The 23,997-nt window shown below is 48.1% G+C and overlaps 1 protein-coding gene across 1 annotated transcript in view; it reads left to right on the top strand.

Moving 5' to 3' along the window:
* The window catches only part of GALNT17 (polypeptide N-acetylgalactosaminyltransferase 17), a 447,043-nt gene that overhangs the window by 239,015 nt on the left and 184,031 nt on the right, over window positions 1-23,997 (top strand). The window contains exons 4-5 of the mRNA XM_059038422.2: window positions 12,540-12,714; window positions 17,151-17,348. Coding sequence (XP_058894405.1) covers window positions 12,540-12,714; window positions 17,151-17,348 — 373 coding nt within the window. The remainder of the gene's footprint in view (window positions 1-12,539; window positions 12,715-17,150; window positions 17,349-23,997) is intronic.

Here is a 23,997-nt window from a genome sequence, read left to right as displayed (position 1 = left end):
GAACTGCCCCATCACCGCAAAGCTCGCCCATGCTATCCCTTTATTACCACCCAACTCCCCAATATTCTGTAAATTGAACCATAACCTTTGTGATTGGCTTTTTCCTTCTGCAGAGTGTTCCATGGTGTGGGTTTACCAAGTTTGTTTAACCCTTCACCTGCTGAAGGACATTTGGGTTGTTTCAGTTTGGGGTTTTTACAGATAACGGTGCTATGAACATTGGTGTACAGATGTTGGTGTGAAAATAAATTTTCATTTCCTTGGGATAAATGCCCAAGAGCCTCATTACTTGAGTTATGGTAGACACATGTTCAAGCAAACTTCTTTGGTCATCTGGTCCACTTATGTGACACCATGTCTTTAAAAATCTGATGGATTTTTAAAAATCTTTCAGCCCAGCCTCCAGTGGAGGAAAAGTTTCTGTGTTAGTCTTGGTGACCTTGACTATGGTACTAAGGGGAATGGGTTGCATTCCTGCAGAATCAGGAGCGATCCATAAACTGTGTTGAAAGTGTTGCCCTGGGATCCGATTTTGAGCTCCTATTAGGTAAGACCCAACAATATAAGGTCCTGGAGGGGCTGATATACCCCAGGGATGGGTGTGAGGCTGAGATAAGGGAAAGTGAGACTCAGGCACTCAGATATTGCCAGCTTTCTGTGTCCCGGGTCTCCACTGTCTCTGAGCCCTGCTGTTCCCCTGTCCGCTTGGGAAGGCTGGCCACCTCCAGTTTTCCAGGCCATCTGGAGGGAAATATGGCTGCAAAGATGGCCCAAAGTTGACATTGTAATTACAGCTGCAGCCACTGTAGGGGGACAGGACCACCTCTCCAGGGGAACCCCAGGGAAGGGAACGGGTGCTCTAGTTTGGGTCAGATACCCTTCGGTGGACCTGTCAACTGTGGCCAGCAGGGCAGGGTCATGCATAGAACTACCACACACCAGTAACCGTGGAGGGAGTCTTCAGAAATGGAGGGGGCAGGGTGGACAGGCAGGCCATGGACCCCAAATGTTGTAACAACGTCCATGGGATTCACACTTGGGAGTTCCCACGAGTTGGGGACATAAATGAGAAGGATGTGGCACCTGAGTTGGACCATGAGAGACAGTTAGAACTTGGACATGTGGATGGGAGGAAACAGCAGTCAGGGGAAGTAGACAAACCCGGATCTCAAGGCACAGATGCTTGGGGCATAGAGAGGGAGGCGTGCAATGGGATTTGACGTGTAAGAATTGATGGGTGGGTTGGAGTTTCAGAGAGAGAGTCCCAGTCAGCGATGGGGGATCTTGCTGGGCCACAGGATTGAGGAGGGACACCTTGACCACGTCCTGTGACAGTGCTGAGCAGCCGAAGAGCAGGAGGGATTAAAAAAAAAAAAAAAAAGGCTCCTTGAACAGCCTAGCCCAGGCTGGAGATCAGAGAAGCTGACACATGAGACAGAGGGAAAGGTGGATCAAGAAAGCCCAGGGGTTGGTAGAAATATCGTCAGGAAGGCCAGACGTGGCCATTTTCACCTTTGTTCCCCAGAGAGGGGTGTTGGAGCTTTAATGTTATTTTCTTCGAAAAGTGAGGTGGATCCTTGAGTTGGCATTGCCAAGAGTACCTTTAGGTCACTTTAGCTGTGAGCTTTGGGCTGCTTGCCGGGCAGAGGCTCTGTGGCCTCAGGCTGTGCTGTAGGGTCTGGGAGGGACTGTGCCCGGCACATGCACACAGTTTGGAACAAATCTTTTCCTTTCCTCTTACCCCTAGGGCAGGATGGCTGCCTTCTGAATCCTGAGGGCCAGGTCCTGCTTGGCTGCTAGCTTCCTTGTCTTACACATCAGATGTCTGGTCTCAAGAGGGCCTGCGAGTGAATGACCCCTGTAGGATGTCAAGAAACCCCGGATTGGGCAGCTCAAATGCAGAGGGGCCCTGACAACTCCCTTTCCCCTCCTGGGCAGGACTCCATGGTGCTAACTGAGCACGCATCTCCTTGAGTCTTGACCACGCCCTTTGACACTGGGAGATGGTCACTGATATCCATTGTAAAAAAGAAGTTAAAGTTCAGAGAGGGAAGTGCTTTAATCCACGGTAGCGCAGCCAGAATTTGCAGGAGCCTGGGCTCCAATTCAGCCAGCCATCCTCGTCCTGGAACCAGGACTCTGGAGCCTCCTCCCTGGGAACTGTCAACCTCCCTCTTTCCCGCTTCCTTCCGGTTTAAGACTCCCTCCCCCGCAGCCCTCCTGTCCCCTTACCAGATTCATCTCATTGTTTCCTAAGACGTGTCCACTCTCCCTTCAGTATACAGTGACACACGCGATAAAAAATGAGTAATAATTTTAACATCTCTCGAGTGCTTCTGTGTGCCCGGCACTGAACTAAGTTCTTTGCCTGCATCCTCTTATTTAATACCCCAAACAGCCCTCTCAGGTAGGGACCACTATTACCCCTATTAACTGTTTACCCTGACATCGTGCAGCAGCTCACGATTAATGCTCCTGACCAGGTGTGTCACTGCCTCGCAGGTGCCCCCAGGCTTAGTGTAGGAGCATGACGCACAAATGCACGTGACCCCAAGGTACCCTCCCTCCCAGAGACCTTTCCGTTTTCATTCTTTGTCCACCTCAGAACGTCCCTGCTCTGTGCACCCTGGGGGTACCTAATCAGTAGCACTTTTTCGAGCCTTCAGTCCAAATGAGTGCCCTGTGTGTGACCGTCAGGTGTGGTGATGGTTTGGGATCTGCAGAGCTGCTGTTCAGCCAGCACGTTCTGGCGTGGCCTTCCAGCTCGCATCTGTTCTGACTGGTCATTGCCTGTCTTTGGCTGTTATATATCTTGATCGTCTCCCCTGGGCTAGAAGAGACATGTTAGGTTCTGCAGACCTCTTGGACCCTAATAAAAGCTGCTATTTATAGAACATTTTCGTGCTACCTAACACCTTCACCTGCACCACTTTTTGGTGAGCGTCCATAAGCACTTTTCGCTTTGCACAGGACCCACACTGCCTTTCACCTTGGAGGATTCAGGGCTCTGAATACAGAGGTCCCCAAAATACTGGGGAAGGGAAAACTGACCAGATGCTGTACTCTACTTATTCCATTCCTGGCTGCCAAATGCACTTAAAGAAAACTCCAAGAAGTGACCAAGCGCCACGCTGTGACCCTGTTCTCCCCAGGGTTTCCTGTTTCCTGTGTGCCGTTTTGCTCCCCCCTGAGCCCCCTTAATGATGGTGACTTTGGCTATTTAAAGTAAGAGGATTGCCAGCTTCAGAGCGTTCAGAATCAATATCACAGTAAATAAGAAACATAATGAAAGAAAAACACACTCCAGGCTGCAGACAAATTTTATCGCTTAAATTCACATGTTATTATTAGAATCAGCTGCAAGTACCGGACTTTCAACTGCCTTTTGATGGGGTGAGATAGGGGAACGCTCTTAATTTGGGGGAACAATCTGGAGGCACCCCTAGAGGCATTACTGTGTTTTCCTGTTGGTTTGGGCTCCTTGTATTTATTTTTTTTTAAAAGATGAAATTTAAATGGAAGAAGCGGTGGAGAGGAATTTCTTAACAAAGGAGTTGAAAGCAGAGATGGCTTTCCTTTTCAAAGCCCCTCTCCTGAATGCACAACTCCGTGTGATATATTTAGTTCAACACCTCGGTATTTTGCACCTCACATCTTTTTTCTTGCTTCTTTTCGTTCGTCTTTCGCTTTCTTTTCTCCTTGCTTTGATCTCACTATGGAATCACCTTTAAAATGCTTTCATACACAGCAAAAACATCCCTTTTTAATCTCCCCTATTCTTCCCAAAATTTCTGGCTCTCGCCTCACCTCTTTTTCACTCCCACAGTCAGAAAATGCATTGTTTAAGTCCACAAAGCTGAGCGATGCCCAGAGAATGAAACATACAGTATAGACGCCTTCTGGGTTATTTCGTCTTGGGTTTTTATGCACTCGCCAGGTCCCTGCAATGGAGCGGTGGGCGTGGCAGCGGAGGGGAGGGGCGTGGCTCTTACGTCACTGCTGTCCCTTCAGAGTTTAGTGGGGTTGTCCGGAGGAGTTTGAAATTCAGCTGGTTCTCCTGGCTACCCCGTCCCTTGGAGCCTCTCAATCAGCCAGGGGGGGATTCTTCTCTGGAGAGGGCCAACCACTGTCAGTGGATGGCTGGCTGGAAAGGTGTGCCCAGAGCAGAAGCGTGGGGGCTTCAGAGTTTCAGAGAGAGCCGGTTCCCGGGCAAGCCTGAGTCAGGCCTCGACTTCCCACGTTCGAGGCTCAGTTCCGCACGAGCAGATGAACGACTTGCGTTTTCACGGCCTCGCATCCGCAGGAATCAGGCAGCAAGACAAGGAGGGCAGGCATGGCGCTTATGAAGTGTGTGACTTTTAGCGGAGTGCTTACCCTCTCTGGGCCTCAGTTTCTTTCTCCATAAAATGGGGATCATAATACCCCTTACATCACAGAGTGCTGACGAGGGTAGAAAGAGTTGCCAGAGGTAAAGGAGTTACAGCAGAATATCCTTAATTAGGATTCAGTAAGTGTGAAAGCAAAACTCGAGGAATGTTACGAGTTTGCAAGAGAGATCATTCTCGAGTTAAATACGGGAGGGGAACTCATCTGAGTAGTATTTTGGAGCATTTCATGATGAGCTGACATTTTTAGTCAGCTTGGCTAGCAATTTGGGGTTATCAGTATTTTATTATAGATACAGACAAACATAGTATTTGAAATGTTCGAAAAGTAGTGATTGTCAGCCAAAAAGCAATTTTGCATCCAAGAAGCCCGCCTCACAGGGTGTGCTCACCTTGAAGCTCAGGAAGCTCATGATTGGGGCCCCTCACTTGTGTGGAGATGGCAGGGGTTAGGGAGCCTACCCATGGTTCACAGGCCTGTGGGTTTTTGTAAAATTTACAAAAGAGAGATTTTTTTTTTTTTCTTAAAGGGCATCCTTCAGATTATATAAACTTCAGGTCCTTCAAAGCCCCGATTCGTTTCTGGGACTTAACTAATTCCATCTGACAGATAGAAACCCACATATTGCATGAGGTTTCTCCCCCTTCCCTTTTTAAATTAAAAAACATTAATTTAAAAAATGCATTATTGATCTTTGGCCACTTTTATGCCTTTAGTTTTGGTTAGTTATTTCAGGCATAAAGGTATTCTCAGGTATACCTGAAAATCCAGGTGTTCTAAATCTATTTTTTGTTTTCTTTCGGTGGCATCATGGCTGATTCACGTATTTTTAAAAAAAATCTCAAAAAAAAAAGGCACTGCAGAAATGTAGGGCATCATATGCCTAATGGCTGCACTGAATCTGTGTTACGGACCGTGTTTTTTCCCTCTGCTGACTTAAAGCCCCCAAGTATGGTGAGCTGGAAGTTTCCATCAGGGGTAGGGAGAAAGGCTGGTGTCAGGGGGACACTGGGGGTGTGAACACAGATCCAAGGGTTGGATCCTCCCCTCCCAGAGGCTAGAACCCCCTTTAATGAGTCTGGAGGGGCTTTGCGAATAAGCTTCCCGTCAACCAAATTACCAGGGTGGGGATCAGAAAAGCAAATGGGCCGCAGAACAAGGAATCAGACCTTCAGTAAGGCCTAGGGATTTAACTTCACACTCAAGAAAAATACTTCGCCCCCCCCCCCCGCCCCTTCAAACTCAACCAGGGCTTACAGATACAAAAGGCCACATCTTGTAGGATTCTATTTTTATGAAATATCCAGAAGAGGCAAATTCATAGAGATGGAAAGCAGATTCGTGGTCGCCAGGGGCTGCGGGGAGGGCAGGACATGGAGAGTGACTGCTTAATGGGTGTGAGGTTTCCTTTGGGGCTGATGAGAAGTTCTGAAACTAGATAGCAGTGAAGGTTGCACCACATTGTGAATGTGCACTTAATGCCATTGTACTCTTTAAAATGGTCCAAAAGGTTAATTTTATGTGTATCTAACCAGGGTAAAAACAATGAAAGAAAAATCAGGCAGTGCTTTTGAGAAGTTCTGCGTTTGCAGGAGAATCATCTGGAGTGCTGGTCAACCCCACCAAAGCCCACTAAATTAGAACTGCCTAGGGCAGCCCGGGAACCTGCATCGCCTGCCAGGTGATTCCTACGTAGAGCGGAATCTCACATTCTGAGGAACGCTGGCTTTGAGGCAGGCGGGGGGTTTTTTTGTTTTTTTTTTTTTAAATTGGAACGTATGCCATATGTGGTATTTTCTCATCCCAGCTGCCACAACCCATGCATTCCCAGTGAGCAGCATGCCCACACCTCAGCAGCTGCTGGCAGGGAGAAGTGTTGGTTCTAAGTGGCTGTGATGGTGATGGTGGCACACATGGCAGCAGAAGCAGTGTTGGTAGCATTGTACCACTTGTCATTGTAATAGATTGTGGGAGTGAGAGGAGAAGCCAGGAGCGTCAGGGGTCCTTGTCAAGGGACTAAGGGTGAGGTTGTTCTATTGGGGGTGGGGTGGGGGGGTAGCCATCAGGATCCCAGTTTGGGAAATGGCAAGACAAACCCTCACCTTGTAGACTGAGGTCGTCTCCAAGGGGTTCCATCTTTCAGACAAGGCGGAACAAGAAGGCCCAGGCAGTGGGAAAAGCAGCGACAGGCGGTGGCCAACACTGGGATTTGGAACGTCTGCTCAGTTCGGATGAGACCTATTCTGTGCACAGGGGTTAGTTCATCACAGGTGGGGTTGGATAGGGGGTCAGCTCGAAGTCAGCGCTACTCCAAGTGCATTCACCAGAACAGCTGTGGCAGCCTCATGGAGCTTGTTAGAAATGCAAGTTCTTGGGCCACAGACCTACTGGTGATTTTCATGCAGGTTAAAGTTGGAGAAACACCATCTTAACTTAGACTGATTCTCTTGAGTCTCCATACCTTGAGGAGAATTACAACGTTCAGTAAGTCTCATCAGCAAGACTTGATAACTTGCGGGTTAAGAGGTACAGGTGGGGCCCAACCCAGGACGGTGTGGCCACTTCCAAGCCCACGTCTGTGTGGTACCCAGGTTCGTGCACTAGTTTTGGGAGCAGGTGGAGATGCCTTCTGTGTCCACACTTTTTTCTGAGCAGGGTTTAGAGACGAGACTAGACTGATGTTTTATTCTCTAATATCACTGAAATTGTGGGATCTGGATACAATTCTGTAATAATGTTTTTTGCTTTAGTTCGCACTATAACTTTCTTGTTGTCGAAGTCTACTCCTTAAGCCTGGATGACAGGCGGTACTTTTATTGTTAAGGAGCAGATATATCTCCCTTCTGGTCCCTTCCGATCATGGGCAGTGGTTGCCTTTCCCCTCTTGACCCTCAAGTGCTACTTACCAAAACCTTAAGAAACACAAGCATTCCCAGATGGCTCTAGACCAATTTAGTATTGGATTTGATAACATTGATAGGTAAACATTTATTTTTGCAGAAGTGAGTTTTTATTTTCTTCTCTGAGTCTGCTGGTGAGAAAAATCCTATGTAAAATGTTTTTCTTACTGTCGTTATAATGTCCAGGAATGGTTTCATCTGTTAAGGATGATAAAGGATCTTAGGTGATGGGTGTGACATTTCTTACCGCTGTCAGGTTGAGGGTTTGTTTCCTTCCATGGTGAGCCTGGGGGCCTTGTTTTTATTCAGTTAACTTGTCGGCTTTCTCACTTTAAAGCAACTTCGAAATCTCAACGCCCCAATGCCCTCAGGCTGTCACAAGTCTGTTCCATCAGGACCAGCCTTTCTGGAAATCTCTCCTGAGCTGTCCTACTCATCCACTTCTCCCGAAGCTAACCCTGTCCCCGAAGGGCCCAGCTGCATCCAGAAGGGAATTCTTTTTTCTCACTGTTCCCATCAGGAAGCTACTGTCTGTCTAGGTCAGTGGCCTGTTCTCAGCTCTCATTTTCTCTAACTCATTTGACTTCCTTGACATTGGATGTTGAATAACTCTTTGAGAACAGGGATTGTGTCATTTTCAACCATGTAGGCGCTCTATAAATATTTATGAAATGAATGCACAGATTCTTCTTTTGGAAACTCTACGCTTGATATGATTCTGCCCCTGTGATGCTGTTTCTAGCCCGTCTTGTCCTCCAGCTCTGCTTCCTTCCTCCTGAACGCACATGTTTCCCAAAGTGGGGTTCTAAGTCTTCTGGAACTCTCACTCCCTCCTGTGCCATCGTCTCTCCCCACCATGTCCCTGACACTCTGTGCCCTGTCTTCTCACTCTGGACCATTATCCTGGTTCAGCAGTCAGCCCCCGAAGGTCTGCTAGCCGCCCAACCTGCCCCCAGGTGAACCCATCATCTTCTGCTTCTCTTTTTTTCCTCTTTTCTGATTAGTGGCATTTTCCCGGTCTCCCAGACACTAGTGACTGTCACCTCAGCAGATCCAGTTCCACACCTGTGTTTTGCTGTGTGCTTGTGTATTCTGGAATAGTGAGAGCACACGTCCAAACCTGCTGATTAACTCAGATACGACCTTCTCCATGGACACCCCCAGCCAAAATCATTTCTCCCTTTGTGACCCGCCCCCCAACCCTCCATCACACTTTCCCTCTACGACCATTTTTCTTTGGCCCTTAGCTCCTCAATATTGGAAATTTTTGAACATGTCTCATCTCTTTGCCCAGATTGTAAGCATCTCAAGGGAGTGCTTGTGTCCGAATTGATTTTAAATCCAGGCGGGGGCACAACTCAATACCTTATTGCGTCCAGAATCACACACAGGGACGGGGAAATGAAGCCTTCTCAGTGTCTCTTGTTCTTGAGCCCTGCTAATAGGATGCTGGCATCTTCCTTCGTGTTCCCATGAAAGACCCGAGGGCGTCACTTCAGTTGTGTCTGGAACAATGTGTCACTGAGTCTTGAAAGACCGAGGCTGGTGACTACTGCTATAAAATGATAGTGCCTGGAGTTTAAAATGATATTGACTCGCTAGAAGGATGTGCTGTTGTTCATGGAGTATTCTAAAATGGATCAATATGAATAATATTAATAGACCAATTAGTATTAGAAATAAGATTTTGAATGCATGTCAAAGGCTTTATATGTAAATCTTATTTATTCTTAGCTACCATAGGCTAGTACCAAATGATGAGGCATTATCCTTTTATCCCTTTAGACTTTTCAAAGCACTTTAATATTCATATCCCACTAGCCTGGAGATGTTGAAGAGCCGTGGTAGCAAACCTCACTCTTTTTTGCCAGACTTGTAAATGCCTGTTTATCTCTCTCCTCTGAAGGCTCAGCCACAACCGCTGAACAAATGTGGAGAGCACTCGATACTTAGACATGGTGACCAGCGTGTCTGGGAGCTGACACCCAGTGACAGGGCAGAGCACCTCAGGGTCCCAGGCCGCCTGGCAGCTGAAGGTCAACCATGCCTGCAGGTCCCTGTCATGGCGCCTGGCACTCAGCGCCCAGAATGTTCTCTCTGAACTTCCAGAGATTCTTGCGATTCCTGCCATCCCAGGCCAACCCTAGAGGGTGAGCAGGATTCCCACCGTATTATTCTGTGGTGGGTCCATTGCCCAGTCCATTGCCTTCCATGCTGTGTCCCTCATTCCCTGCCCACCCAGCCAGCACTCGAGGGGAACAAATGGAAAACCAAGCAAGCATGGCCCGCCCCACCTTCTTGCTAGCATTCTCGTTCCAAGACATTTAACGAACAGATGGGAAAATGCAGCCAACGTTCAGTCAGAAGATGGTCTCTAAAAGCTGAAAGTTCTTTGGACCACCCCAGTCCCATGTACCTGGCTGAGTGAAGAATTCGACGGTCCCCACAGCCTGGCTTCTGCACCAGGCCCCTCACCGGCTCTGGGATGATGGCAAAGATGATAGCAAAGCCGGCACAAAGACGAACAATAGATAACTTACTGAGGGTGTCATGCTACCTGCCAAGCATTCAGACTCAGTGGTTCTCAGAGTGTGGTTCCCCATACCAGGGCATGGGTGCCCCCGCCTAGACTTCTGAAAATGAACCCCGTGGGCGAGGGACCCAGCAATCCATTTCAACCCCTCCAGTTGATGCTACTGGTGGCCTCCAGTTTGAGAACCAGAGTTCTGGTTTACAGTCCTACTTTTCCACCTTGGACATGGCTTCCTCAGGCTCCCTGGGCTGCTTTGACCTAGTGCCCTAAACCTATATGCAGGGAAAGAGGGAAAGTCATTACTAGTATCAGCTACTCCGGGTTGAGCATTTACACTGTGCCAGGGATAATTTTGAGCATTCTTGAATTTATTAACATCTGTAATCCTCACCACAACCTGTGGTGTCCGTACTGTTGCTGTCAGCCCTCAGTATCCCTGGATGTGAAACCTGCAGGTACAGGTGACCAAATATAAGGGACTTGAGCATCTGTGGATTTGGTATCCCTGGGGGTCCTAGAACCTGCAAATACTGAGGGATGACTGTATTATCATCCCCCTTCGGTAGATGAGGGGACCGAGGGCCACATTGCCGGGCTAAATTGCCCAGCGCCACTCAGGTAGTAAAAGGTAGCACAGAGTTCTGAACCCAAGGCCGTCTGAGTCCAGTCTGAACACCCACCCACCTTGTGCCTCCTTAGCGTCTCTGCCCCTTCTCCACCCAGGTTCTATTCTCTTCTCCTTTCCAAACTAATTCCTCCCTGTATGAGTTTGCTAGGGCTGCTATAGCAAAGTACCACAGACTGGGGGACTTAAACCACAAAATTTATTTTCTCCCTTTTCTGGAGGCTGGAAGTCCAAGATCAAGGTGTTGGCAGGGTTGGTTTTTCCTGAGGCCTCTGTTCTTGGTTGCAGTCGGCCACCATCTCCCTGTGTCCTTGTATGGTCCTTCCTCTGTGCGTGTGCTCCTGGGGACTGTGTGTGTTCAAATCTCTTCTTCTTTTTTTTTTCCGGTACGCGGGCCTCTCACTGTTGTGGCCTCTCCCGTTGCGGAGCACAGGCTCCGGACGCGCAGGCTCAGCGGCCATGGCTCACGGGCCCAGCCGCTCCGCGGCATGTGGGATCTTCCCGGACCGGGGCACGAACCCGTGTCCCCGCATCGGCAGGCGGACTCTCAACCACTGCGCCACCAGGGAAGCCCTCAAATCTCTTCTTCTTAAGGACACTGCTCAGATTGGATTAAGACCTACCCTAAGGACCTCATTTTAACTTAATCACCTCTTTAAAGACCCTATCTCCAAATATGGTCACATTCTGAGTTACTGGGTATTAGGGCTTTAACAGATGAATTTGGGGGGGTGGGTACACAATTCAGCCCGTAGCACTCCTGTTTCCCCACCATCCATGCCTTCGGCTGACAGGAACTACGTCATGTCTCGTTACCCTTGGGGACTCTTTCACTCCCATCCATCTAAACTCCCCATTTTCTGTGCTTGTTCCTGAGTCACATGGCTGCATCGTTCCCAGAGACAACAGCCATGACCTAGAGAGGGCAGCCTCTACATGTGCTGCAAATATATGGCTTTAATTTGCCAAACATTGCTGTGTATAACTAGGAAGTGAGGGGTCTGCACAATGTCTGTAAATACAGCCTTGTGGGTTTTTCTAGAGCAAGGGCAGAGGTGACGATGTCTCCAAAAGTATTGTCTGTGGACCACTCGCATCTGAGTCAGCTGGGCTGCTTCTGGACCCCTGAGGGTCTCCAAGGACGCATCCTTGGAGTGTGCATATCTCAGAATCCCCTCTCTGTCAACCCTTCCCTGTCCATCCTTCGACACCTGCTGATTTTCCCCCATTTTTACTGAGATATAATTGACATACAGCACTGCCTGAGTTTAGGGGATGCAGCATAATGATTGACTGACATAAACTGTGAAGTGATTACCACAATCAGTTTAGTTAATATCCTCATCTCATATAGATACAAAAAAACAAAAATTTTTTAAAAAGTTTTTTTCCTTGTGATGAGACAGTGATTCTCAGGTACACAGAGGTATCCCTTTGTGTCTGTGGAATTAGACACATGTGACCCATCTGTTCCTAGGTTGTGATCTCGGGACAGGTTAGTCTCTCTAAGACTGTTCTTAATTTGCAATGTGGAATTCATCTAGTTAATTAATGGGATTAATCTAGCAACCACCTAGCTGTAAGGATTAAATTAGATCACATAGATCACGCACTTTGTACCACCTGCTGGTGGCAGGAGGGAGTGTTCAAGCCCTGATGGCCTTCCTTTCATCATCACGGTAGCGTTTCTACTGCTGAGCGTAGATTTCTTTCACATCCTGTGACCAAAGCACAAACCCTGTTAATGTTGCATCTAGGGTGTGACTCTGGGTCTGGACCTCCCAGAACACATTCTGTGAGAACCAGCGTATGTGCAGATGGAAAAACCCATATAAAGTTGATAAACAAGACCCAGGGGACAGCAGGGGCACAGGAATGCTGGCCAAGGAAGGAGGGAGTGTCAGAAAGAAATCCCAAAGGACATCAGTCAGAGATGTCTCCTGAATCACTGGGACCAAGTTTACTTTTCTAGTAAAATGACTAACATGCAAAATTTTCTGCAATCTCTGAACTAACTGAAGATCCGTCGGCCTCACAGTGGGTTGGATGCACATTTGACATGTTTACGGAGCTTCCTGTGTTTTGTCACTTGTAGAGGAGCTGAAGGCCCCTTTGGAGGAGTATGTCCACAAACGCTACCCTGGGCTGGTGAAGGTGGTGAGAAATCAGAAAAGAGAGGGCCTGATCCGAGCTCGCATCGAGGGTTGGAAGGTGGCCACTGGCCAGGTCACCGGCTTCTTTGATGCCCACGTGGAATTCACCGCTGGCTGGTAGGTCACAAGCTGAACCCTAGAAGCACTCGGGACTTGCAGCATGGTCAGGAGGGCTGGAGTCTGGGAGGTGAGGCACTTTGGCCGTTTCCTCTGGGGCCCTGGCAAGAATGGAGAAGGGGTGGTTGGGAATAAGGTGAGACCATAGTTTGGAATAAAACTGGGAAGCGGGAGAAATATGTCTGCTGTCTACTCTGTCATCATCATCATCATCACCGTCATCAATATTCCTGGTGAAAACGATGTATTAGTTGGACAGAACCTCAAGATGATCCTTGCTAAGGAGACAAGACCGTCCTATTCCTATTGTTCTCTTTGGCTACTTTGCTCGTTTCCATTTCTGGGGAGGATGGTTGACTGTTACTATGAAAAAAAGAGATTCAGTTATAATTTTACCTACTCAGGCAAAGCTTCCCAGAATTTATGGGATTGTGACTTCCCTGGTAGTCCAGTGGTATAAGACTCCGCGCTTCCAATGCAAGGGGTGAGGGCCTGATCCCTGGTTGGGGAACTGTGATCCTGCATGTCGTGTGGCCAAAAGAAAAAAAAAAAAAAATTATGGGATCATCTTTAACATCATTTGGAGGAAGGGAAGGGTTTCTCTCTGCCGATGTGGCCCCTCATGTTTTTCCCGGTGAAAAGAACAATATGAGAGAAATCGATGAGCATACAAGGAGTAGATTTTGGATGTAAGAGAGTCAAGTGTCAAAAATGCCCAAATCAGTCAATGAGCGTGTTAAAATTAGGTTAGAGCGTTACAGGTATATGATTATTTCTAACTAACCAATGATACATCAAGTCAGAGGTTAAACCCCTATGCCAGCATTGCTTAATTAGTAAGAAGCAGAGTCTTTAATTTCATTAATAATGTTTATTTACACTCAGTGATACCATCTTGAAATAGGTTCACGGTACCATATTTGAAGAGCCAGCATCCCATCACTGATTACACCTTAAAATGTCTATTCTTCATTTGAAACAAACTTTAGCATCCTTTTAATGGCCAGAGAAGAGGATGGTTATGCACGTGACCACACAGGTTTGGAACACGTGGGGTCACTGTTAACAGTGGTCCTTTCACTTGCACACAGGCATCTGCTGCCATCTCAGACCCCAGTTTTCTTCCTTGTTTTTTCTGCCACCATCAGACCCTGATACACACAGCTGTAGGTGTGCAGCCCTGACCTCCCCTGAACCTCACCACTGTTCATCTCTCATAATCATTCTCCAAGTGTGGTCCCCAGACCAGCAGTGTCAGCATCACCTGGGAACGTGTTAGAAATGCAGATTCCTGGGCTCCACCCAGACCTATGACATCAGAAGCTCTGGGGATGGGGCCCAGTAAGCTGCTTTAACCAGCACCCCCCCCCCACCAGGAGACTCTGCTGCTCAGTCAAGTTTGGGAACCCTTGAGGTAGAAGCCTTCCGAACAGATGCCCTAGAATGTTCCATTGGAGCCTCAGCCTTGCCCTGTCTCACCTTTTCCTCCATATCATTCCCTCCTCATTTCTCTCCTGTCAAAACTGGTGGTACCACCCATGTCCCCGTCCCTTGATTCTTCTCTCCTCATCGTGTTACTCATCCAAGCCACCTCCAGCTTTAGCTGGTTTTTCCTCTGTTTCTCTACCTTTTCCTCTCCATTTTGACCTCCACATTCCCGGCTCAGACCTTCATTATCTTTCACTTAAACTAACTGACAAATATTTGCTGGATGGTGACCACGTCCCAAAGACCGCTCTAGGCTGTGATTGGGGTGGCTGTCTGATCGGGTTTGCCCAGTGCTGAGGGATTTCCCAAAATGCAAGACTTTCACTAGTAAAATCAGAACAGTCTTGGGCAAAGAGGACACTTGGTCACTCAGCTGGCGTTCCGAATCTGGTGAGATTTGGTATCCGCCCTCCAGGAGCCTATAGTCTAATTCTGACTGATGTCTGTGATCCAGTCTTAGCCCTTCAGACTCATTTTCCAGACTTCCAGCAGAGGGGTGTATGTCCTCGTGGCAGATAGACAGTGTGTCTCAACTCTCACTAGGTCACACTGCAGTAACAACCTCCGTCCTGTCCACGTGGCAGATCCGCTGTGGGTGGTCTGTCCGTGGCTCTGCTCCATACGACCTCTGCGTCCCAAGACCCAAGGAACACTCCTGCCTAGGATGTACCATTTTTGTAGCTCAGGGAAAAGGATAACAGTTTCTGCTCAGAAGTGACAGGGTCACACCTTCTGTTGGCCAAAGTAGGTCACATGTCCAAGCTAAACATTAATTGGGGTTGAGGGAGAGTGTGTCCCTCTGCAGGGAAACACCGCAGGCCTCAGGGTCATCAGCGGGATGTCCCGAGGGAGGTGAGCAAATCACTGGGAACAGTTGTACGCTCTGTCACAGACTGGGAGACCGAACTCCTCAGCTTCAGAAGCGTGATTTGAACCAAGGTCTTCTGCCCGGCGCTCAGTAACTTTCCCCACACAGTGACGGCCGAGCTGAATGCTTCTACCTGCGGGGCACCAGACCAGCCTAGGGGAAGGCGGACCCATCCAAGGAGGCTGTGGAGCTTAGGGGTTGGGCCTGAAGCCAGACCATCCGGGTTAGCAACCTGGTTCTACCTCCAGCTGGCTGTGTGGGCTGGGGCATAACCTCCGTGGGCCTCCGTTTCCTCATGTGTAAAATGATGATCATAGTATTTGCCTCCTATGATCGTTACGAGATTTATATTAGTCAGCTCATACTAAATGTTGGGGATGGTGCCTGGCAAGTAGTAAGTGCTTGATAAACGTCTGCTATCGTGAGCTTATAAGGAAGAAAAACGTGTGTTCAAAGATCAGCAAAGACAGCGTGTTATCAGGGTGACTTGAATAGGATGGAGAAGATGCTCTAAGAGTTGAGAGGATGGAGAGAGGCTTCTACTGGGGGAAATTAAGGCAGGCTTCTTGGAAGAGGTGTCATTTGATTAGAGAAGCTTGTGTGGGTGGCTAGATTTCCTGCCTGGGCCCAAGGGCATTCCTGGAGGAGAACAGCAGGAGTGAGGAGTTGGAGGGGGCGGAGCTCTGAAGCACGTCTAGAAACCAGGGAAAGTCAGTCCCATTTGGTATCGGTCTCTAAGGTGTGCGCAAAAGTATCGGAGGCAGGGCTTCCCTGGTGGCGCAGTGGTTGAGAATCTGCCTGCCGATGCAGGAGACACGGGTTCGTGCCCTGGTCCGGGAGGATCCCACATGCCGCGGAGCAACTAAGCCCGTGAGCCATGGCCGCTAGGCCTGCGTGTCCGGAGCCTGTGCTCCGCAACGGGAGAGGCCACAACAGTGAGAGGCCCGCATACCGCAAAAAAAAAAAAAAAAAGTATCGGAGGCAGTAAATGGCCCAGGGTATATTTTATTGCTCGTTTCAAATAGAAACATGAGATGTGCCAACAGGTAATTCAGTAGCTGCAAATGAAAAGAGATGGAACGGAGGCCGAGCGTTCTCATTATTCTTTGAAATAATGCAGAGGAATGGGATTTTCACTTGATTCCTTTCCAAAGCCTGCGCCCTGTTCTAAGCAGGGAGATTAATGCCCTGGTTTATGAGAACCATCTTTTTGTTCTCGAATATGGGAAATTATCCCTTCCTACATCTACGTCGGAGATGCACTCTGGCAGGGGTGCCTGACCATCTGCTTTCTCCTAAGCTGGCAGGGCTATGCCTTAAACCCGGAGCCAGGTCCCTGCCTGTTGCCCGCTGTCTCCCTGAGCGGGTGGGCTAGCTGAGAGGCAGGATCCTGCCTGCCTTTGCATTCAGTTAGTTCCTGCCTGCCATCCCTAACCCGTCCAATTAGATCCCTTTTAAGAAATCAATTAAATAATCAATTGAAACAACTGAAATAGGCACGCGCACAAAGAAGCTAGTGCAAGGCTTATTGAAACCAGGCCATCAAGGGCAGAAGTGACCTATTTGGGGAAAAAGCAATTCAGCTCCAGCAGAAAAAAAAACCCAGAGGCATCGGCCAGTGCCTGAGGGGAAACTGAAAACACTGTACAAGACCGTAGGGAGATGCAAACCCTATCAGGAGGGCCTTGATAGGAAGGCTCACACTTTTTTATTCTTCCTTATATCTGTCTAAGCTTTGGCTTAGACACTGTTGGTATAACAGACAGGCCATACTTTCTGGGGCAGAAGCCCTCGTGTTCTGAGTCCCTGCTTCAGGCCTTTCATGCCAACGCAGGCAGCACTGTGGGAACCCCACAGGGGTGAGGGCATGAGCTGCACGTCACAGGGCTCCTTTAAAGCCACCTGATCGAGCTGGAGCCGCCACTTGGGAGCCCAGTTTCCCTCTGAGTTCCAGCCTGCCCAAAGCCCAGCCTTTAGCGACGATGCTTCTATTCATTGTCTGTGGTCTTGGGGTCTGGGCCGGTGGAGGTGTGGGTGAGCCCCAGGTGGAAGGTTTTATGTCCGCTTCTCTGTGTTTCAGGGCCGAGCCAGTTCTCTCGCGGATACAGGAGGACCGGAAGCGGGTGATCCTCCCCTCCATCGACAACATCAAACAGGACACCTTCGAGGTGCAGCGGTATGAGAACTCGGCCCACGGGTACAGCTGGGAGCTGTGGTGCATGTACATCAGCCCCCCGAAAGACTGGTGGGACGCCGGAGACCCTTCCCTTCCCATCAGGTCTGTGCCAAGCGCGCGCTCCAGTGACCTTTTTGTCCCCAGATCCCAGGGGAGAGAGGACCCCACCCAGACGGGGAGGGGGGGGAGGGAAGGAGGCTGGAAGAGACCACTTGGGGATGGAGCTGCAGTGTGGAAGTAGCTGCTTTAGGAATTTGGGGTGTCTTCCCACTGAAGTCTTCTTGCTGAGAGAGGACGCTGCATTTTGCTTCTTTCGCTAAAATTTTCCAGTGCAGCTTAATCAAACAGCAGTCCCGAAGGATGGAAATTGATGGGACGGCTCACACTTTTTTCTAGTCTTCCTCATGTCTGTTGAACTGTGTTCAGGAGCTTTTAAGTGTGAAGTTTGAAAGGTATGAATTCCTGGGACTTTTTCATACTTGGATGCTTCACGATCGCCGTGATGCGGGAGCACTTAGAAAAGGACAATATTTGTATGGTACCTGGGATAACCCAGGGTCTTTGGGCAGCTCTGTATGATTTTTGCCCCAGGCCCCACCCAGCATCCCCTGGAGGCAAGGAGATAGATCCCTCGTGTCGTACCAGTTGGGAAACTCAAATATAAAGGATGGGGAATGAAGTAGGTGGATTTTGATGTCGTATTCGTTTCCTGTGGCCTCTGTAACAAATTACCACAAATTCAGGGGCTTAAAGCACAGAAATGTATTCTCTTACTTTCTAAAGGTACTGCAGTAATCTGGAGTGAGCCTTAGAGAGCTAAACGCAGGGTGTCTACAGGGCTGGGTCCTTCTGGAGGCTGGAGGGGAGAATCCACTTCCTTGCCTGTTCCAGCTTCGGGAGGCTGTTCTCATTCCTTGGCTCACGGCTACATCCCCTCCCTTTCTCCCCCTGCTTCCTTCGTCACGTGGCTGCCTTCTTTCCTCGACGTTGCTGCCTCCCCTCACATAAGGGCCTTTATGATGACATTTGGGGTCCACATGAATAACCCACGATAGTCTCCCTCTTCTCAAGATCCTTTACGTAATCATACCTGGGAAGTCCTTTTTTTCCAGATAAGGTAACATTTGCGGTTTCCAGAGATTAGGATGTGGATTTTTGGGGGGTGGACGGGGAATATTGTTCAGCCGACAGCAAATGCTTTGATTTTCAGCTAAGCTGATACCCGAGTTACAGTTCAATACTTTCTGTGAGTCCTACATGAGGATCAAAACTGGCTTAGTATCTTCGTGGTTCCACGTTAGAAGAGGTGGAAGGGGCCGTCTTACTTTGCCCTCGTTTTAGGACAGTGTTTGTTGGTATAAAGGGGGCAATTGTGAAGCAGGAGTGAGGACTTTTTGCGAGTACCCATAAAGTTCTTTATCAGTTTATAAATTTTTAATCAACCAGAGTAGGATTTTGAGATGGACAGACCCCCCCCCCCTCCCTGTTGCATATTCTCTTATTTTCTGGCACAAATTGAAAGCTGACAGATTGCATTAGGGTAGAGCCACTCATGGGCAAATTTATGCAACAAAGAAGGTAATCTTTGGGGCTAACTTGCTTAGCTGGAAATGTCTCGTGGCTCAGTTCCCAGCCCAGCCTAGATGTTCAGTGTCTTCGTGTACTGCTACAGGGCTGTGCTCTCAGATTTCTGCAAATAATAGTGTAGACTCATCACCAAGGTGTTATCTGAGAACCAAAGCATAACCTTCAGAGATATTTAAAATATAATGGTTGAGATTACACCCATGAGGATGGCTACTGTATTGAAAAAAAAAGCAAAATAACAGGTGTTGGCAAGAATGTGGAGAAATTGGAATCCTTGAGCATTGCTGGTGGGAATATAAAGTGGTACAGCTGCTATGGAAAACAGTATGACAGTTCCTAAAAAATTAAAAATAGAATTACCATATGGTCCAGTGATTCTGCCTATGGGTATATACCCCAAAGAGTTGAAAGCAGGGTCTCGAAATGTTTGTACTCCCGTATTCATAGCAGCATTATTCACAATAGCCCAAAGGTGGAGGTAACCCAAATGTCCATCAACAGATGAACGGAGAAACAAAATGTGATATGTACATACAATGAAATATTATTCAGCCTTAAGAAAAAGAAGGAAATTTTGACTCATGCTACAGTATGGATGAGCCTTGGGGACATTACACTAAGTGAAATAAGCCAGTCACCAAAGACAGATACTACATGATTCCACTCACATGAAGTAGCTAGAATAGCCAGATTCACAGAGACCGGGAGTAGAATGGTAGTTTCCAGGGGCTGGGGAGAAGGGAGGAACGGGGAGTTATTATTTGATGGTGTGGGGGTTCAGTGGTGCAAGGTGAAAAGAGTTCTGGAATTCGTTTGCACAATCCTGCAAATGTACTTAACGCTACTGAACCGTAATGTAAAAATGGTTAAGACAGTACATTTTACGTTATGTGTATTGTACCCGATTATCACAAAATTCATGGGGTGTGCTTAAAGACCCTGTGACCTTCAGATCTTGTAGCGATGGCTTGACAGTGAGTTTTGTATTTTTTTCCAAGCACTGCTCTTCCTCCCTGACACACGGGGAGGCTGAGCTCCAGCCGTGACGGATAAGGGAGTGAAAGTGTAACAGTGGTGTTAGTGACAGAGGAGGAGGAATGGATACAGTGCAGTGCTTTGGGATGCCCAGAACGCAGAGCTATCCCGGAGTATGTGAGGTACTAGGCGAAAACGGAGCGTGTACTTTAGCTGACGTTAACAGAGGATTAATACGCGTTTTAAAAAGACCGAAGAAAATGGAGTCGTGATCATGAGTCATCAATATCTCTCATGTACACAACAGAATCAGATGATCTCTTTTTAATGTATCATAACTTATGCAATGCTTAATTTGTTAATAGTTGATGGAGATATTTAATTGTAGGAAGGAATTTTTATGGCCCTTCTGATGTTATTAAGCAGATACAATACTCTTTTTCTTTTCCTTTTTTTAAAAAATTAACCATTTTATTTATCTATTTTTTATAAATTTATTTATTTACTTTTGGCTGCGTTAGGTCTTTGCTGCTGCGCGCGGGCTTTCTCTAGTCGTGGCGAGCGGGGGCTCCTCTTCGTTGCGGTGCGCGGGCTTCTCGTTGCGGTGGCTTCTCTTGTTGCGGAGCAGGGGTTCTAGGTCGCGGGCTTCGGTAGTTGTGGCACTTGGGCTCAGTAGTTGTGGCTCGCAGGCTCTAGAGCTCAGGCTCAGTGGTTGTGGCGCACGGGCTTAGTTGCTCCGCGGCATGCGGGATCCTCCCAGACCAGGGCTCGAACCCGTGTCCCCTGCATTGGCAGGCGGATTCTTAACCTTTGCACCACCAGGGAAGTCCCAACAATACTCTTTCTTAAATGTCAGGGTGTGATGGTTCCCCCTCCTCCTTGTGATCTCAGTATTTTAAAAGTAGTGATTATTTTGCTAAGGGGTAGGATGAAGAGAACTTTTTCACCATCCAAATGGAATTAGATTGGATGAACCTTTAGATTCTGAGTCTTCCCAGTAGGCTACACAATATAGGAGATGTTGCACATTCAGGGAATGTATATCCTTTCTGTTTTACTTCTTTTTCTCTTTCTTCCTTTGTAACGTTTCTTTCTTCCTGTTTGGTAAACAGCTATTTCCCAAGGGTTTTCCTCTGCTCTTCTTTGTCTACACCAGAGGTTCAAGCATCGAGAGTAGACAGGTGCCATCAGAGAGGGGGGAGCCAAGTGTGAGGGCTGGCAGGGGGACTGAAGACCACATGGCCCAGCCAAGGAGCCAGCGGCTGCCAGCCCCACGTGACGGTGACGGGGGCACAGAGGGCCGGCGTTGTCAGGTCCTCAGACTTTTTAGAAAAGACCCAAATTCAGATCATTTTGTGAAATCTCCTGACTTCTAAATAATGGCAATAAACCTCTCTGCTTCAAAAGTATGAGGGCCAAACATGTTTCTAGAGAGGATTTGACCACCCGGACCCCCAGAATTTGGTCTGTGCTCTACACTTGCTCCCATGAAGACCTCGGTCATTCCCAAGGACAGTCTTAGTCCATGGTTCTCATGCTGGGAGCTGTGGCACCTGCGGTCTGTGACCTTACGGTGGGGCTGAGGGGTTTGGGGAAAGTGTCACTCAAAGCCATAGAAGAAACATGGCTGGACTTCCTGGAGCTTGAGTTAAGGCATCAGAGATCCCCTGCCGCCTCTGTTGTGTGTCACAGTCCTCTGCTGCTGAGACTCTTATGTCAAAGGCTCTGAGAAGCACTGACCCCACTCTCACCTCGGGGCAGAGAAGCCTCTCAAATCTATGTCTTAAGCCCTGATTTTTCTCCAAAGTGACATCATCTCTAACGTCACGTCAACAACCTATCATTAGACCAGTGGAGTTTAAACTTTTTTGAGTCGAGGACCTCTTCGATAATCTAATGAAAGCCATAGATCACCTCACTCCTGAGCACGTATGAGTGAACAGAACTTCGCATATAATTTCATGAAGTTTATAGATGCCTGGAAGCCAACCTGCTTATGATCCACAGGGCTTATATTAGGAACCACTGCAAGGGAATTCCCTGGCAGTCCAGTGGTTAGGACCCTGCGCTCTCACTGCTGAGGGCCCAGCGTGAATCCTTGGTCGGGGAACTAAGATCCCACGAGCCGTGTGGCCAAAAAAAAAAAAAAAAGAACCACTGCTAGATATTCGACCTGGTTCTCCCAGTGGAAGAGCCTTTCTTTACCATTCTTTATCAGCTACTAGTCTATATGCTTTATGAAGCCAGGCCTGTGGTTTTTTCCTACTGTAACCCCAGTGACTAATGAGTACTTAGCACTTAGTAGGGATGCTGAAAACATGTAGTGAACAAACGAATGGCTGAGTGACATTGGAGGCTCAGAAGAGAAGTCAGGGTTAGTGAACGATTAGGAAGAGGACGAGATTGCCTCACCCATTATGCATTCCTTTTCCTCCCTCCCCGCAGCCCCTGACAGCTCCCAATCTTTCTGTCTCTATGGATTTGCCTATTCTGGACAATTCAAATAAGTGGAATCATATAATATGTGGCTTTTGGGGTCATCCATGTTGCAGCATGTGTCAGTATTTCATTCCTTTTTCTAGTGAGTTTTTACAGTGTACACTTGAACGTGGTCACAGATCAACATCCTTTCTGCCTTCCGTATCTGGTTTCCAAGACTCACACACCTTTGTTCTGCGTGGGAGGGGAGAGGTGACTTCTCACGCACAGGGCCCCCGTCTGCTCCACTGGCCACTTTTCACTTGCTTAGCCTGAGTCAGGCACCAGTGAGTATGTTTCTCCACTGCCGGGAGTGCTGACCACCAGGCTTGGGGTGAGGTGGTAGGATGTCCACCCTCTCCCCTTGGGGAAGGGGATTCAGGGTACACCTCGCTCCAGGGAATCTCTCCCGACACACGCCTCGCCCAAACTCTACTTACTCATCCTCATTAGGCAGCTAGCTGCTTTTTGGTTACCTGCTTTGAACTTTTTGCATGATCTCTTTGAGTATAGCATCTGTTGCCCGAACATCCTCAGCCCAGATGTGGACATGAAAGGTCTCATTTTAACACAGTACATACACCTGAGGGCATGAAGCAAGGAGCGCGGGAAGGTCTGAAGACACAGAAAGGAGGGAGGGTGCTGATTGGGAAAGAAGGACCCTGAAGAGGAAGTAGGGGATGGGGTCAAGAACGCGAATTGTAGGCCTTCCCTGGTGGCGCAGTGGTTGAGAGTCCGCCTGCCGATGCAGGGGATACGGGTTCGTGCCCTGGTCTGGGAGGATCCCACATGCCGCGGAGCGGCTGGGCCCGTGAGCCATGGCCGCTGAGCCTGCGTGTCCGGAGCCTGTGCTCCGCAAAGGGAGACCACAATAGTGGTCTGTGTACCGCAAAAAAAAAAAAAAAAAAAAAAAAAAAAAAAGAACGCGAATTGTAGTCTGATCTTGAAGAGCAGGAAGAGAGAGCTTATGCTGTGTGACCTACATTATGAATTCAGAGACGAAATCACTTCTGAGAGGGAGAGAGAAATTTTGGATCGGGGGCTACAGAAAAAATGATAAATAAAGGTCTGGCATAATTGCCAAGAGGGATGGGAATGGGTGAGCTGACCTAGAACCCAAAAACTAATTGGTGGCTGTCTTGGGGGCCCAGAAATATAAAATCAATAGATCGTCCAAGAAGATTTCTTGACAAAAACTACTATGAATTCCGTCATGCTTTGATACCAACTTAAATTGTATTATTCATAGTATTATGTCCATATATGTGAAAAATAGTAGCAAAGGTAAGAAGGAGGGATATACTATCTTTAGCCTGAAGGCACCATGAATTCATGGGAACTTGCCTTAGCTCAGCAGCCTTCAGAGCTCTGTAGCTCACAACTTGGGAACCGCTGATCTTTACAGTTCTTTCCAGATGTAAAATCCCGTGACTTTTACCAGGGGAGGGAAGGGTCTGTGGAGTCATCAGCGATGGGAAGTTTTACAGCACCTTGCTTTCAGGGCACTGGCTGAAGCTGAGTCAGGCATCTTCTGTGAAGTGCCAGTGGTGCCCGCCTGCTCTGTGCTAGGTGACCCTGTAATTAGCGACATTACTCATTAATAACTAATTCAAGCTGATGATTAACAATTAGCAATCCTTAATCCAACATATAATTTGATAATAAATTATAAGGTACAGGAGCCATTAGAGCCTGTTAGACTCTGGGAGTT

Source organism: Kogia breviceps, chromosome 14, assembly GCF_026419965.1.
Source record: "Kogia breviceps isolate mKogBre1 chromosome 14, mKogBre1 haplotype 1, whole genome shotgun sequence".
NCBI lineage: Eukaryota > Metazoa > Chordata > Mammalia > Artiodactyla > Physeteridae > Kogia > Kogia breviceps.
The sequence above is the reverse complement of the archived record's forward strand: the minus strand, read 5'-3'. Positions and strand labels throughout refer to the sequence as shown.